Source organism: Brassica napus, chromosome C2, assembly GCF_020379485.1.
Source record: "Brassica napus cultivar Da-Ae chromosome C2, Da-Ae, whole genome shotgun sequence".
Taxonomy (NCBI): Eukaryota; Viridiplantae; Streptophyta; class Magnoliopsida; order Brassicales; family Brassicaceae; genus Brassica; species Brassica napus.
Window position 1 is genome coordinate 34,359,756 of NC_063445.1, and position 18,634 is coordinate 34,378,389.

Sequence of the window (18,634 nt, forward strand, 5' to 3'; positions counted from 1 at the left end):
TTTGTGAATTTGGTGAATTACATAAGCGTCAGTTTAAAAAGATGAACATCTGTAAAAATTAGTTCCACAGATACATAACTAAGAATCAAAATTTTGAAGAAAATCACCGGAAAAATCTATTCAAAGGTTAGTGTTCATGTTTAATATACCAAGTTGATATAGAATATAAGTGCAGACTCGAAATATAAATGTCTATCTACTATATATTCACCAGTTCGGTCTAAAAATCATTTAATAGTAGAACAACAAAACAAATTACTTGTTTTATGAACCTACGCTTTTGAGGTTTAATTACTTAAGAGTATACCGATAAAAAAAATATATAATACTTTACCATTCTAGTATATGTAACTATGTATAAAGTAAGAACTGTTTGATATTAAATGGTAAACCAGAAAACTTACAATTATAATAGCTAGATGGGGTATTAGGGAGAAGCAAATATTATACGAATGATCAAATCTCTCATTTTTCAAACAAACTCAAAAAGAAGTGATTGGAATCCTCTCATGATATTTCATTAAAAAAATTAGGAATAAAGATCAAGACTAAAATGTTTAATCTGAATAAAATAATATATATATATATATAGTACTTCTAATATTAAAAATCACTTCAATTTGAAGAAGTGTATTTCTAGGATTCTCAGGATCAAATAACATATTAGAAACAACTTAATTAAAAAATAAGTTATGTACATAAAAGTATATACATTAGAGTAAACACATAAATTAAAACCAATACATTTTGTTTATTTACAATCATTTTTTGGTAAATAAATAAAAAAATAATTTTATTTACTTTATATGGTATATAATTAAACTTTAGTGACATTGACATATATTTATTATTGACGTTAATATATATATATATATAAATATTTATTATTGACATTTCATACACATATGATTTTATTAACATTTGAATATTTGCTGTAATAAAAATTTAAAATGTTAATCACAAAGCTTTTAATGTGAGATTTATCAATAGAAATTTCAAAATTAAAATATTAAGATCTCAATAATTTTTCAGTGCAAATTTTGAAATCAACATATTTATATATTTTTATATAGTATATAATTTAATTTAAATGATATTAATATATATATATATATATATTAATAACTATTAATAAGACTTCATATTCATACGATTTATGATCATTTGGTTATTGCTTGAACAAAAAAAAAATTAAACCATTGATCACAAAATTTTTAGTTGGTGACTTTTACAATTTTACGTAATTTATAGTCGTTTTATAAAATTAAAAATTTAACATATAAGAAAAAATCTAATTTTTTTTATTATATCCTTAATGTGATTGTTTAATTTCTTTAATAATATAAAATTAAACAAAAAAAATAAGGATACAAAACTTGTTATCAAATATGTATTATTCATAATCATTTGGGAAATTTGCCAAAACAAACCCACAACTTGATTTTAACCCCAAACTTATACCCAAACTTGAATCAAATGCAAAACTAACCTAAAAGCCTTGTGAAATTACAGTCCAGCCCCTTGTGACCAAACAAAAAAAACAGAAGCCATTTTTATGAATATAGCCTCATTAAGTCGTCTGAGATGTTGGAAGTAGTCTGGACGACTTACTTGTAAGTAGTCTGGACGACTTGCTTACTTGTAAGTCGTCTGGTACCAGTTTATCTTAAAAATAATTTATAAATTTTGTAAAAAATATTTTGATGATTGAAAAATAAAAATCATGTAATTATAAACAGTTTTAAGTGATATAAATTAAGATATAACAAAATTGATTTGTTTTCAAGATAGATGAGTGGAAGTAGTGAATCATGATATTCTTTGGTTTAGGGGTTTGGCAAACATATGTTGTAGTATTGTATATATTGTTAGGGTTAGATTTTGGAAAGCTGAAATGCTTTTTTCAAAAATTAATTTTCACCTACATGTGTTTATTTCTGTGTATAGTAAACACTTTGCAAGTTTGATTTGATTTTATGAAGTGTTTAATTAGATAATTAAGTTTAGGGATTATGTTTAGGGTGTGGACGACTTATATTTCAGTCGTCTGGTGAATAATTTTACCCAGACGACTTATATTTCAGTCGTCCAAATATTCCCGCCTAAATTTTTTTTAAAAATTATTTTCCCGCTTAAATAATTTAAACCAGACGACTTACTTGTAAGTCATCTAGGAAGTCTTCTATTTTAGTTTCCCGCTAAAAATATTTTAGTTTCCCGCTAAAAATATTAAATTCTTCTGGGTGACTTACAAGTAAGTCGTCTAGGAAGTCGTATGAATCAAAAATATTTAACCTAATTAATTTTTTTGTCTCCCTATATAAAGAAAAAATTACACATTCTCTTTCATTCTCTCAAATGGCTGCAACAAAAATGTAATGTTCATCATTCTAAAACTCTTCAACCTCTCTCTAATCTCTTTAAACTTATAAACACTAAGCTTTATATCAATTTATTGTTTTTGTCTCATGTCTTTCTCAATAATTTATCTTGTTTTTCTATGTTTTTAATCAGATGGTTCTCATCTTCTACTCATTTAAAGGTAGATCAATCAATTTTAGATATGTATTTTTGTGTGTTCTATAATGGTAGATTTATCTAATATTCCACTAATTTTCTCTGTTTTAAGCCATTTGAACGTTTTTGGATATGCAGGTTTTTCAGATCTGGATTTGGATATGCAGGTTTTTCAGATCTGGAAGACGTCTGAGACGACTTGCTTGTTAGTCGTCTAAAATATAATACGCCAGACGACTTCCAGGAGGTCATCTGAACTTCCTGAAAGTCGTCTGACGGAGTCTTCTCCCATGTCTCTCCCTTTCATAACAGATCTGAGCGTTTTGGTAAGTTTTTATGTCTGATTTTTTTTCATTTGGTAACTTTCTGTTGTATAAAGTTCTTATTTTTTTTCCAAACTAAAACTCTTCAAACCCACTCTAATCTTTTTGACTTGAAAACACCAAACTTTATATGAATTTTTTAGTTTTGTCTCATGTCTTTCTCAATAATCTATCTTTTTTTGCAGGTTTTTAATCAGATGGCTCTCATCTTCCACTCATTTAAAGGTAGATCTATTAATTTTAGATATGTATTTTTGTGTGTTCTATAAATGTATATTTATCTAATCTTCCACTCATTTTCTCTGTTTTTAAGCCATTTGAACATTTTTTTATATGCAGGTTTTTCAGATCTGGATTTGATTTGCAGGTTTTTCAGATTTGGAAGACTTCTGGGACGACTTACCTGTTAGTCGTCTAAAATACAATGCGCTAGACGACTTCCAGGAAGTCTTCTTCCATATCAAGTGGAGTCCAAGCTTGTCTTTGTAGAGGAATGATCTATAATAGTTTTGTTTGTGGTCTGTTTTGTGATTTGCATGTCTACTCTTTTATTTGTGAATTTTTTGTAAAATCAGTAATAATGTTTCTCAAGATGTAATATATGTGCTAACAATGTGTTTACATATTTACAAATCAATGAAATAATATACTTCAATAGGCTTTTTCTTATCTTTGGATCTCCCATATGCAATAATAAACTCCAATGGCCTTCTTCTCATCTTAATAAACAAGAATGTTGGTAGCCTCATATTGATATAACATTTTAAGAAGCATTTTAACCCTTCTTCCAACTCATAACAATAATCATCATTGGTGTCTATAACAATAATACTTAAGAGATGGAAACAAACAAATCTGTTATCTGAGACGACTGAAAAATAAGTCGTCTACTTTTGTTTGGTTAAAAAAAAACTCCAAAAAAGCTAGACGACTTACATTTCAGTCGTCATAGGTTAGTTTTGCATTTGACTGGATTATTTCAGAAGTTTGACTTTCCTGGACGACTTACATTTCAGTCGCCTGGTGAAAAATTGAAATATCATTATTTTATTAAAACTCGACGACTTACAATTAAGTCGTCATAGGTTAGTTTTGCAATTGAAAAAAAAACTCCAATATTTAATTATATATAGACGACTTACAATTCAGTCGTCCGTCCGACAACTTACATGTAAGTCGTCCAGGATTTACGAGGTTTGACCAGAATCTCGGAATAAAATTCTGGACGACTTACATGTAAGTCGTCGGGTAGACGACTTAATTGTAAGTTGTCTGGGTATAATTAAATATTGAAGTTTTTTTTTCAATGGCAAAACTAACCTACGACGACTTACATGTAAGTCGTCGGGCTTTAATAAAATATTGATATTTCAATTTTCCACTAGACGAGTGAAAAATAAGTCGTCAAGGAAAGTAAAAATTCCTACAAAATCCAGTTAAATGCAAAACTAACCTATGACGACTTACATGTAAGTCGTCTAGGTTCTTTGGAGATTTTTTGGTAACCAAACAAAAGCAGACGACTTAACTTTCAGTCGTCTCAGAAAACAGATTTCAAAGTCAATTACAAAAATAACCTCTGCATTGACCAGACGACTTCCAGGTAAGTCGTCTACAGCCAGAAGACTTACCTGGGAAGTCGTCTGGACGAACAGATTTGGAAAAAAACTCTATTTCATACCTTAAATTGGTGAGATAACTTCCTTAGCACACATAAGGCTTCTCCAAGCACACAGAATCTCAAACGAAAGTGACACACCCAGAATCGTTAGCTTCTATGACTCTATGAACCATAAAAAATGTAGAATCAAAATCTTGGATTTTTTAGCTGAATGTGGAGAGAAAGTGAGAGAGATGTTGTGTTTAGTTCATAAGAATGGAGAAAGAAGAAGGGTAAATCGATTTTGGGAGCATTAAGAGCTTCAAATTGGTTGTTCATGGTGGTTGGGGTATTGATGACAATGACAATCTTGTAATTACTTGAAGATGACGAGGGTGAGAGAGTAAAAATGTCATTTTCGAAAGTAAAAATGTCATTTTCGAAAAAAAATAAATAAAATAATTTGATGGTATTTTCGTGAATTATATGAACTTGTGAGGTGAATATGGCAAAACTAATTTCCAAAAAAAAGGGATGTTAGTTTTGTGTTTGACTTTGAGTTCTAGGTCAATTTTGCAAAAAGCCCTAATCATTAATTGTCATATATATATGTTAACCATATTAGATAATTCTGTAGTTTTTAATTGTGGAAAGAATTAAGAATATTATTTGGTACACTAATAATCAATTAGATAGTAAGTTTAATAAAAAGTATAATATATATTCGTATGAAACAACTTACTTTTCTAAGTTTTCAAAGAATCATCCTAGTGATGACACACGGCTACAAAAACATGTTATAATGCTCCATGATTAATTTACAAGGGATGTGATATTGTGATTTATGAAGAAGCATAACTGGTGTTGTAAAATTATCTGAAACCCGAAAAACATACCAAAAATCAAAACCAAAACCGAAGAAAATCTACAGAAACTCAAACGGTTCCTATTTTTCTAACCCGGAAAACCAAAATTGAACCAGAGCCGAACGGATGCCCAAATATTCAAAATAAAAATAAAATATTTTAATTAAATATATTATAATTTAGAGGTGGTAGAGGTTATATGTCGAGGCTGGTGCAGTAGTTTTGCCTTTGGCCAAGGTTCGGTCTCGGAGAGAATTAAAGCTTGCAGACAGGAGCTTTGTAAGTGGAAAATACACGCTAATGTGAACTCCAGTGTCAACATTAAGAGGCTGAGGCGAGAACTTGAAGGGGAAGAAAGCAAATGATCTCCTAATCTTGCTATTCTCCCATCTCTACGGTTGGAGTTAGAAAAGGCTTATGATGAGGAAGAGGCCTACTGGAAACAAAAATGTAAGAATTCATGGTTGAAAGTTGGTGACAAGAACACAAAGGTGTTCCATGGCTGGGTGGAGTTGAGAAAAATGAAGAATAAGAACCACTCTCTCATTGATAATGCAGGCGTTGAGAATTTTATAGAAGATGCGATGGGAGAGGTGGCAGTTGCTTATTTTAAGCATCTCTCTCACTCAAATGGAGCAGCAGATGCGTCTGAGTTGCTTGAGGGCATGATTCCAAGAGTTACAGAGCGCATGAATAGAGACTTGATTAAACATATTTCAGATACAGAGATCAAGCGGGCAGTAAAGGCTATCAAGAGCGATAGCACCCTGGGTGTTGAAGGTATGACAGGACTTTTCTTCCAAAATTTTTGGAACATAGTTGGTCATCAAGTTACTGAGGAAGTGCGAATGTTTTTTGAATGCGGTCATCTCTCTCCTGACTAGAACTTCACTGAGTTATGTCTGCTGCCCAAAGTTCAGAACCCGAATCAGATGAAAGATCTAAGGCCAATCAGTCTTTTCTCAGTTGTATACAAGATTGTCTCCAAAGTCTTATGTGAGCGATTGAAATTTGTTCTTTCACACATAGTCTCCCCAACACAAGGTGCTTTTGTTGAAGGAAGGTTGATATCCGATAACCTTTTGATTGCACATGAGATGGTCCACGCCCTGAGGACGAATCCATCGTGCAAATCAGATTTCATTGCTATCAAAACAGATATGTTCAAGGCATATGATAGAGTGGAATGGGACTTCTTGGAATCTCTTTTCATCAAGCTGCGTTTTCATCCTAAATGTGTATCTTGGATCATGCTATGTGTACGATTGGTCTCCTATTCAGTGCTGCTCAATGGCCAATCTTATGGTCATTTCATCCCGAAACGTGGTATCAGGCAGGGAGACCCGCTCTCTCCTTTCCTCTTCTTCTTGTGTGCTGAGGCTTTGGTGCATACAATGAGTTAGGCAGAGCAGAATGGTTCCATCTCAGGAATGAAGCTGGCACCTGGTTGCCCTGTAGTCCAACATTTATTATTTGCAGACGACAGCTTCTTCTTTTGTCGCACAGTGTTGTCCGAATGTTCAGAGTTCCGTCGTCGCTTGAAACTCTATGAGGATTCCTCTGGTCAGATGATCAACTTTCAAAAGTCAGCCATTTCTTTTGGAGCCATTATTGACCCGGTGATGAGACGACTCCTGGCTGAATTTCTTAATATTGACAAGGAAGGTGGTGATGGCAAGTACCTTGGACTCCCATAGTTTTTCAGTGGATCTAAGCAACAATTACTTGCTTTCATAGGAGAGAAGATGAGCAAGAGACTCAAAGGATGGTTTGCTAGGAAACACTCTTTCAGAGGCAAAGAAGTCATTTTGAAGTTTATAGCGATGGCGCTACTGGTCTATGCAATGTCATGTTTCAGACTGACAAAGCACCATTGTCAAAAGATTATGAGTGCGATGGCAAGCTTTGGTGGGATGATAATGATGAGAAGAAAAAGATCCATTGGATTTCTTGGAAAAAGATGTGTATCTCCAAGGAGAATGGAGGACTGTAGTTTCGAGACATCGAGGATTTCAATCAAGCCTTACTTGCCAAACAAGCTTGGAGAATACTAAAATGATCCAAATAGTCTACTCGCCAGGATTTACAAAGGAAGATACTTTGCATCTTCAGGGTTCATGAACTGCTGAAAGGGTTTTATACCCTCCTATGCTTGGAGAAGCAGTCTCGTTTGGGAGAGAATTGTTAAGCCGAGGTCTTGTTAGGTCTATTGGTAATGGAAGTTCAACGTACATCTGGTCTCAGAGCTCGATCATGGACGACTACCCTAGAAGACCGATCAATAAAGAGAGAGAGCTTGATGTTAACCTGTGTGTGTCATCGTTGTTGGGGACTAACGGGCAATGGGATGTGATTGAACTTCAACAACTATTTCCCGAGAATGAAGTCACTCGGATTCTCCATATGCAGGTTAGCAATGTCCCTGATGGAGATATATGGGCATACTCTCCAAAAGGCTCTTATACGGTGAAAAGTGGCTATGCCTTGGCAACAAAGTTTAAAGAATTCTCCAGGTGTACTGGAATTAAAGAGCCTCATTTTGAAAGTTCCCACTATCCCAAAGATTCACAGCTTTCTATGAAGAGCGGCGTCTGGTGCGTTGGCTGTGGCAAACAGGCTAAACACCCAAGGTCTAGAGCTAGATACATGTTGCAGAATTTGCAAGTCTGCAGGTGAATCCATTGAGCATGTGCTCTTTAACTTTACAATGGCTCAAGAAGCATGGAACATCGCCAGTTTCCAGCCTATCCATTTTCAGCAGCACATTTCTTTGTCAGACTTATTAACTACCTATCTCTAGTTGATGTCAGAGGAGACGATTCCTTTAACACAAAGGAAAGCGATCTCATGGATACTTTGGACTGTTTGAAAAAAACAGAAATATGATCCTGTATGCTGATACGCAGGAATCAATTACCATACAAGTACCCAAGGCGATTGAGGAAGCTAGTATCTGGTCTGAGTTAAATACCCAGCAACAAGTTCCTCAGACCGTACATGGCCTGAATGAAGAAGCGAAGAAGTGGAGGCCTCCGTTATCAGGTTATGTGAAATGTAACATACATTCCAATTGGAGGAACGCAGAGCTTCATAGTGCAGTGGCTTATATTATACGTGACCCGAGTGGCAATGTTCTCCACCATGCTAGAGATGCGCTCACTTTCTCACCGAACAGAGTAACATCTGAATTTTGATGCCTTGTTAGGGCGCTACAGAGTATGGAGAATCTAGGCTATCAAGAGATTGTAGTTAGCTCAGATTTCAAAGATATCATCGAGGCTGTGAAGAAGCCTAATGAATGGCCTTTGTTTAGAGTTATGCTTCAAAAGATAAGCAGTCTTTGTGCTAGGTTTCGCTCGGTGGCCTTTGAAGCAGAATCATCATCTTCAAATCAGATAGCGAGAGAGATTGCGAAGAGCGTCCTTCGTGATGGTCATTTCCAATATTATTTGGCTCTAGGAGGACCAGCTTGGTTGCATCAAAGAATATTAAGAGAAGCAGTGTCAATCAGCTCGTAGATCTTTTTAAGGTTGAGCTTGTTGCTTTGTTTCTTTTTGTTACCGTGTTTGTTCATGTTGCTACTTTTCTCATGATTTCATCTTTTAATTGAAGACGTTAAAGAAATATGTTCTGCCTATATTATTGGTTTTTTACATTATCTGAAATATTGACACCAAAAACTGCTATTAATAATATAAATAATAGATTCAAATTGTTATTAAAATATGTTTTAGAGGATTGTCAGTTGTAACGTGTAAGAGTTTGTTCACAAAGGTCAATAAAAATATGGTAATTCAAGTAGTTTAAATGTACTCTTTGATTTTTTTTTGTGCAAACTATAAGTTTTGAATGATAAGTATGGATACGAATAGGTTTAAGTATTGGTATGCACCTCGTAATTATTAGGGATTGATTTGCAAGCTTTTGTATTTTCATTTACTACTTTGTAATCTCTTAATAAAATAAACATAGGTACAAATTTTGTATTAAATATTTCCATTGCCGATTTTTCTGTATAATAGCTATATTAGTTATGTTTTAATTTAAATGAAATGGCATGGCTGTAAATACTTGCAAAACACAAGGGACCACCAAAAAATATTATGTTTTAATATTATACACTAGATTTTGATCGGCGCTTTATAAGCGCGAGATTATTTTTTGTTTGAAAATTTTTTTTAAACGAAAAAATTAAAATTCCAAATATTATTTGTATATTTTTGAAGTTATAAAATTTATTTTATTTGTTTTAAATTAAAATAATTGAAATTTAGATGAGAAAAAAATATTAAAATTAGTAATATTAATTTTTTACAACTACATATTTTAGTTTTTTTATATACTGCTAAGCTTTATTTGTATTTTTCAGATTGTAACCCGTTTTAAGACTATATCATTTACATTTATGTCCTATATATCACATTTCTTTGGCTATATTTACGGGATCAATGTGATTTTAGAACATCATGTTATAGTTTGTGACGCTTGTTTTAGTGCATCACATTTTAAAATATACTTATTCAACTTTTTCATACTAATTATTATACACAATATATTTTTCATATACTAATATTGCAATATACATAACTCCTTTGAAAAGTTATAACACATTTTAACCTTGTGAGAAGACATATTTTCTTTAAGATAATCGTTATCCACTTAGTAAATGCACTTTAGTAGTTAATTAATTATAAAAAAGTTTACACAAGCACGAATTAAATAAAAAAATTCAATAAAATTGACATTGCAATCTCTTTGAGGTATTCTATATTTTTAATTTATAAAACTTAAATTATAAATATTCACATAGATTCAGTTGTATATTTATCAACACCTATAAAGCTATTTAGTTATTTTACCACATATAAGAATTTATTATTCTAAGAAGTCAAATCGCCTGATCTCCTTCCAGATGCGTCTATTATGGAACATATTTCAAGCTGTCGAAAGGCTCTGGGAGAATGGAGGAGACAACATAATATTAGTTCTGAGAAATTAGTGGAGGAGCTTAAAGAAAAAGTGGAGGCCATGTATGCGGATAACAATGCCACAACTGAGGAAATTGCAGCGGCTTTGAAGGAACTCTCTGAGGCTCTTAAGGCCGAAGAGATGTTCTGGAAGCAGAAGAGTCGGGTGTTCTGGCTGAGAGAGGGGGATAGAAATACAAAAATTTTTCATGCCTTAACGAAGCAGAGGAGAGCAAGGAATAAAATTACGCAGCTCCAAGATGGAAATGGGAATATAGTTGAGGATGAAGAAGGATTAGTGGCCATTGCTACTAGCTATTTTAGACAGATCTTTGAATCGTCTAATCCTGAGCACATTGGAGAGGCACTAACTCAAGTTCCTACGACAATCACTGGGGCAATGAATGAAAGCCTTACAGCTCCGGTAACGGAATGGGAGGTCAAATTAGCACTTTTTGCTATGCACCCAGAAAAGGCCCCAGGCCCAGATGGGATGACTGCGCTATTCTATCAGAAATTTTGGGATATTGTAAAGGAGGATTTGACTCTTATGGTCAATAAATTCCTTGTCGAGGGAACAGTGGTGAATAGATTAAATGATACGAATATATGTCTCATCCCGAAAACGACCAAGCCTAATGATATGGCTCAGTTCCGACCCATAAGTCTGTGTAATGTCAGCTATAAGATAATCTCGAAGGTCTTATGCCAGAGATTAAAGAAAATGCTACCAGGATTGATTTCGGAAACCCAGTCAGCCTTTGTTGCTGGGAGGCAGATCTCAGACAACATTATGATTGCTCAAGAAATGTTTCACGCATTGAGAACCAAGCCAAGTGGACGCAGTAAAAGGATGGCCATTAAGACGGACATGAGCAAAGCGTATGATAGAATGGAGTGGTCGTTTATTGAAGCTGTCATGCGTAAAATGGGCTTCTCAGAGATTTGGATAACCTGGATAATGAGATGCATTACGTCGGTAAAATACAAGGTGCTTATAAATGGCCAGCCAAGAGGAAATATTATGCCTGGTAGGGGCCTAAGACAAGGAGATCCTTTGTCTCCTTTCATTTTTATTCTATGCACGGAAGCGCTCGCTAGCCTTCTCAATCATGCAGAGAATCAAGGGAAGATAACGGGGATGCGTGTCACACGTGCGTGCCCCTCGGTATCCCACCTTCTCTTTGCTGATGATAGCCTTTTCTTTTGTAAGGCGGAGCCCCGTGAATGTGAAGAAGTAATGAAAGTAGTTAGGATATATGGTAAAGCATCTGGCCAGTGTATCAACTTTGATAAATCGTCCTTATTCTTTGGTAAGCGAGTTAATGCAACTACCAGACAAGAGGTCAAAGATGCACTGGGAATACAAAATGAAGGAGGGATGGGAACCTACTTGGGTATTCCAGAAGACATAAGCGGCTCCAAGTGCAAATTGTTTGCTTTCCTTAAGGATAAGTTAATGCACAGGGTAAATGGATGGACGGGTAGGTGGCTTTCAAAAGGAGGAAAGGAAGTATTGATAAAATCGATTTTGTTAGCTCTCCCGACTTATGTAATGTCTACTTTCCTGCTCCCTTTGGAGATATGTGAAAACTTAGCTAGTGCCATTGCACGCTTCTGGTGGAGCTCGAATCCCCCAAAGAGAGGAATACACTGGGCGAAATGGGAAAAGGTGTGTGCACCAAGAGAGGAAGGTGGGATTGGGTTTCGTATGATCCATGAGTTTAATCTGGCATTGTTGGCAAAACAATTATGGAGGTTGGTTCAGTTCCCAGATTCATTGGTTGCCCGGGTCTTGAGGGGAAGATACTACAGATTAAGTTCTCCGCTGAGAGTAAACTCTACCAATAACCCATCGTATGTTTGGAATAGCATCTCTGCTGCAAGGAAGTTGCTACTACTGGGAATCAGACTGAAGATTCACTCAGGATATGATGTTAAGGTGTGGGAGGATCCGTGGATCCCAACGATCCCATCAAGACCGGCGGCTCCTGTTGCGCCTGTTATGCACCCCAACATGAGAGTTAGCGATCTCATTAATCAGACATCGAAGGAATGGGATGTTCGGCTTTTGGAGAGCTATGTCAACATGGACGATATACAGCTTATAAGGAGTTTAGCCATAAGCTCATCTCATTGCCGTGACTCCTTCTGTTGGAGCTACACAAGAAACGGACAATACACAGTTAAATCTGGATATTGGGTGGCACGGAACTTATTAAAGGTGGAGGAGGAACAGGAGGTTTTGGAGCCAAGTATCACCAATCTTCAAGCTTTTGCTTGGAAGCTGAAGGCGCCTACGAAGATACGTCATCTTATATGGCAGTTGTTGACTGGGCACGTGGCAGTAACAAGGAATTTAGCAAGACGCAATATGAGATGTGATAATTACTGCCCGAGGTGTGGAGAATTAGAAGAATCTGTAACTCATGCCATCTTTGAATGCCCGCCAGCGCTACAAGTTTGGAGCCTATCAGCAACCCCAACAGGCCCAGAGGTATTTCCAGTATCAAGCATCTACACGAACATGGATTATCTATTTTGGAGGAAAAACTCTATTATTGAGCCGGAACAAGACAGGGATCCTTATCCCTGGATAATTTGGTATATATGGAAGGCTAGGAATGAAAAACTATTCAGGGGGATAGATAGAGATCCTTTGGAGTTAGTTCGATATGCAGAGAGTGAATGTCGAGCCTGGTTTGAGGCGAATGAAGTGATACAACCAGTGCCACAAGGAAACAATATGGTGATCCCCCAAGTCATAAGCTTGGGCAACATATGCCTGTTAGATGGATCTTGGATAGCATCGGCCAACTTTAGTGGATGTGGATGGGTGTGGATGGACAGTAGGGGGAAGGCTCAGCTTATGGGGTTAAAAAATATTACTCGACGTGAATCGGCCTTGCACTCGGAAGTTGAAGCACTACAGTGGGCAATGGAGAATATGCTTCAGCACTCAACATGTCAGAGCTTTGGGACGGATTGTAAGGACCTGATTGCTATGCTAGAGGAACCTCATGCTTGGCCAAGCTTTGCGACAGAATTGGAGAAGATCGAGACGTTGCGGATATGCTTCCCGGAGTTCAGCATTACTCATGTCCCACGAACGCAGAATCAATTTTCAGATTTTTAGCTAAGACTGCTAGATCCTTCCATAGGGAGTTACTTTTCATTGGTTGTTCTATTCCGTTCTGGTTACCCAGACCACCTCAAGCCTGAGTAATAGAATGACCGTTTGACGTTAAAAAAAAAAAAAAATAATAATAATAATAAGATTTCGACATAGATGCTTTCAGTAGAATATTCCTTGATATTATTTAAAAAATATATTATTCCATATATAGGAGAATACATAGATTAAAATTTGATAGTATTTTTGATATATTAAAATTTGATAGACTATATAGATTATAAATAAATAAAAATTTGATAGTATTTGTCACTAGAAATATTAAAATAAAGTTTATACAACGAGATATTTTAATATAAATTTAGAATTAAATTTTATTAATAATTATAAAATTATAAAATTATTTTATTATTTAGAAATTTATAGTTTGTAATTACTGTCAGTAAAACATTTTTAATTTAATTAAAATTTCCATAACTAATTCTTTTTAGAAAGCGTTATAATATATATAACTAACAAACTAACATATATTCACCGATTCACATATTTAGATTGGAATATCGTATTAGATCTTAAAACTAAATTACGTCTAAATAGGTTCGGCTTTGAAATGACGTGGCTCCTAAATAAGTGATACAAGCCTAGGCTGACAATTCCTTATCCAAGAGAGAAGGAGCCGATCAAACACAAGGGTGATCCAGTTGACTGATCTAATCAACCAAAAGGATCTGGACAAGAACGGATGGATGGGTTGATGTGCACCACACGAGGGATGGATAAACTCGTAATAAAACACAAAGGATCTCTAAAACCGTGGAGGTACTGGTCTCACAAGGCAGAAGAGAGGCGAGATCTTGACTAAGAGCTCTATTGTTTTCTCTAGAAGAAAAGTGCTTGTTTTATATCATGCGTAAAAAAAATACAGACTGCTTATAAGGGACTTATATAGACGTCCAATGCAGTGGTTTCCTTCGAGGGACTTTGAAGCAAATAATACATAAGTATGGACTGAAATGTAAACCCTATTAGGTATGTAAGCGAACTAGAAATTCGAAAATAAGAAAACAAAAGGAAACAAGCTGCAAAACAAACAATCAAACCATTAGAGTAATCTTGAATTCAAATGCTTACCTTACTTACCTTTTTGGCTGGTTTGATTGGCCTTGAAGTCTTGCTAGACGAGCTGATCTTCTATGGTAATGACCATCAAGTTGCTGTGGGCTTGATTCGGAATGAGTGGCCACAGATCTTCACTTGAGGCTTTAGTCTTCTCAGCCGGTTCATCATTCTTCAAGCTTGATTCTTCAATCTTCAAAGCATCTTTCTCGAATTTATATTTAGCAGCTTCATCAGTTGTTTTAACCTGTCCAAGATCAGAAGCAAGTATCATGCTCTCATCAAACTTATGTTGAAGTATCTTAGCTCTTGGTCTAGTCATAGCTCCCTTGAATACGGTTGGTACTGGCACTTCTCTGTCTCTGGTTTGGTTAGCTTGCTGATCATGGCTTAAATCTCAGGCTCAGTTAGGTCTGGTTCAAGCTCTGGCTGAATGCGCTCATCATTCCCTCCCTCTTCAAAATGTTTTGACCTCAAAACTGGTTCATCTGCAAAACAAGGAGATAGATCAGTAACATTGAAGGTTGAAGACACATTCAACTCACGTAGCAGGTCAAGACGGTAGGCATTGTTGTTGATCCTCTCAACAACTTGAAAGGGACCATCTCCTCTTGGCTTCAGCTTGGAGCTTCTCTGGTTAGGAAACCTTTCTTGCCTCTTGTGTAACCAAACCCCCTCTCCCGGCTCAAATATAACTTCCTTGCGGTCCTTGTTGGCATGTTTAGTATACTACTCAGTCCTCCTCTCCAAGTTCTCTTTAACCTTCTAATGGAGCTCCTATAAGCAGCCTTAGCTTCACCAGTTAAACTGACAATTTCTATTGGAGGTAAGGGTTTAAGATCCAAAGGAGTGGTCGGATTGAAACCATAAGCAGCTTCAAATGGTGACATCTTAGTAGCTGAGTGCTGAGTCCGGTTGTATGCAAACTCTATGAAGAGAATGCAGTCCACCCAGTTCTTCATATTCTTCCCAATAGTGGACCTAAGAAGCGTAGAGAGTGTCCTATTGACAACTGATATCACTCAAATTACCCTAAGGAGTGATTTATACTCTCTGAAATAAGAGGTCGAGTTGTATTACTTAGGGATCGAATTCACAGGGAGCTAGGGAACCTAATGGATCTAATATGATTTGTTAAGTAGGAAGTTTTTAAGGTTTAAACTGTAAATTTGCAGTTTTGGTTGAGCAAGTAATTGCTCGATTGATTGGTTGAGGTTTTGTTGCTTAAAAAGAAATAGCTAGACTTAGGGTTTCTATTCAGGAAACTTGGAATTATAATCCTACAGATGCCTAATGAGTTGCATGCATGATAATGTAAAGCTCAACTGTCAATTCAACAAGTCCATCAGCTATCCCATGTTTAAACTCGTCTATTAACTAGATCTAATGAACCAATCAAATGTGTTCAATCAATAGCAGTGTCGATCGATAATCCTATAGGGATATCGATCAATACACCTTTCGCTCTGTCGATTGATTATCCAATATGAATATCGATCGACGCGCTTCTAGTTAAGCTTTATGCGCGGGTTGAATGAAGCTTACTAAGCTCACTAGATCAGCTCTCGCCTTACTCTAAGCAAGAAAATTAGCTCAGTTAGAATGTTTTCAGGATGAGAATGAAGCTCTCGCTTTTATCTATCAATCCTAGGGCAAGTTCTAGGTAGAAAATCTAGAAACAAACATTAATGAACAATCCTAATGACAATTACCACAACTCAGCAATCTATAGTTGGGGCTAATCCCTCATAACCTATTTAAACCCTAAATCTAACAGTGGAACTACTCAGACATGGCCAAGCAATTCATGAAAGCAATTAGGTTAGAAAACTTCATAGAATAGTAAAATATATATTAATGGAGTTTCAATCACAAATTATAACTTTGGATCTTCTCTCCAATCTATCACAATCCTAAAACCTTTTGCTGAAAGTAATAAAACTAAAAACACAGAAAAACACACTTTGCCTCTAACATGGTGGCAAAGTTTATATAATTAGGTTAAAACTCGTCAGGGGCAATCTTGTAAATTGGTGAAGACTTGGGCTTCAAGTTGGCTGTGACCAAACGGGCTTTCTGCGCGCTTCGCTATCGATCGATGTTCAAGTGTGAACATCGATCGATATTCCTCCTCCAATATCGACCGATGGTCGAGCTCGATGGTCATCTCGGGTGCTAGCTCCAAATATCTCCAAAATGCTCCAAAACATCACTTATCTCCAAATCACTCCTGATCTTATAAATATAATAAATAGACTCTATAATATAATAATAGATAGTAAAACACCTATAAACCATGGATGAAAATGGGTCAAATCCATGGTCTATCAACTCCCCCAGACTTACCATTTTGCTTGTCCTCAAGTAAAACAAACAGGCAGTCTCTCTGAAAGAGGTTTGAAAACAGCAGGGACTCACATGATTTAAAACTTAGAATCATCACTTCTACAATATTGCAATCCACATCTAAAAAGTCCTAATCACAGAAGCACATTATACCATATCATAGCTTAGCAACCAAATTCATCTAGCCAACAACTTAGCAAATCTGGTCTGACATTTCCCTTTACCAACCCCATTTCTTAGCATAAATAAAAGTGTATGCTTTACCTTGGGAGTATCGATCACAGGATGCAAGGAATTTCAAACAAGTATCTGGACCTGCAGGTAAACATTAGTTCATATCCTCTCTCTCTACTAATTTCTCTCCTAATCAAAGTCTGCTTATATTTTCAAGATCATTGACCAAGATTGGACATCCTTCCATGAATCAAGCCTTAATGGTGGTTGCCACCAAGTCCTGTTCACTTCTTTTTGACCTATATCCTAGGATTATTTGTGAAGCAAGCCTTAATGGTTGTAGCCACCAAGTCATGTTCTAATCCTTTACCTATAAGATTCATATGAAGCAAACCTTAATGGTTGTAGCCATCAAGCCCTGTTCGAATTCCTTCCTAAATAAATCTCTACTATATAAATATATATAATTTTTTTTATATTTATATTTCGAAAATAGAAAGACAGAGAGGGTGATAAATCTATCTACACAAGGCTTTACCTTCCTGACTTGTTTGAAGAATATGATCCCATGTATACCAAGCCCCAAGACAAGCAGTTGTGTCAAGTTTAGAGTTGGAGGTAAGCTTTGGTTCCTTCAAACAATCTTACCAAGTGTAACATAGTTGATAGGTTGATCCACTTTAGTATCTTTAGTACTATCTGCAATCAGTAAATCTAGAATGGTGCTAAAGAGTGGTTAGATAACAAGCAAAAATCTAATAAGTTCATTACCCTTCTTGACTCAATAAAAACTTTATGTTTGAAAATATATTTTTATAATTCATTAATAAACTAATATCAGTAAACCTCCTCCAGACTTAAACTACACTGTCCCCAGTGTAAATTCAGTAGGAGTTATGGTGATAATAAATCATAAGTACTCAATGTAACGAGTTAGAACGATATACCAGACCGGAATGGATGTCGATCGATGTAAGGATGTTGGTGTCGGTCGATGCAGGTGCTGTCCTGTCGATCGATATCTTTAGTGTCTCATCGGTCGATACTAAGGGCAATCGTCTACTCGGATCTGTTTTTTCTTTTTTTATATGACCTGCAATAAATAAAAGCCAACATAAATAATATATTAATAAAAACTAAATAAATATTACCTAATAGTGGGTTGCCTCCTACTCAGCGCTTTGTTATAGTCATTTAGCTTGACTTTGGAGGTGATTGGGCTAGTGATGTTGAAAGTTGGCACTTGTTGGGAAACAAGTCTCCATATCTTCCTTGCGCTTGTTGAACCATGTACCAGTGAAGTCTATGATTGCTTCATCTCCTCTACGCCATTTGTCCTTCATTATTGTAGTTGCATCTTCTATCTTCTGCAATCTATTTCCAAGACTCTCCAGATTGAACTGATGTCTCATAAGTCTGGCGTAAGTGTCAGCTGAGATCTCCTCTCCATGGTTGTGTGTATCAGACATGACGGATGTTATCTATTGAACTAGCCTCCCTCGGTTTGAAGCTTTGTCAACCGATATCTGTTGATGAATATTGGTCGATTTGTTGTTGCGTCTGTCGATCGATGGTGATGCTTCTGGTCGACG

At 35.7% G+C, this 18,634-nt stretch overlaps 1 protein-coding gene across 1 annotated transcript; it reads left to right on the forward strand.

The window, feature by feature from the left end:
* The first annotated feature begins 10,334 nt into the window (after window positions 1-10,334).
* LOC106392868 lies at window positions 10,335-13,409 on the forward strand. Its single transcript, XM_048749022.1, has 2 exons — window positions 10,335-11,252; window positions 11,592-13,409. Exons 1-2 carry the CDS (start codon window positions 10,335-10,337, stop codon window positions 13,407-13,409), a joined length of 2,736 nt encoding a protein of 911 aa, XP_048604979.1.
* Window positions 13,410-18,634: the final 5,225 nt, after the last annotated feature.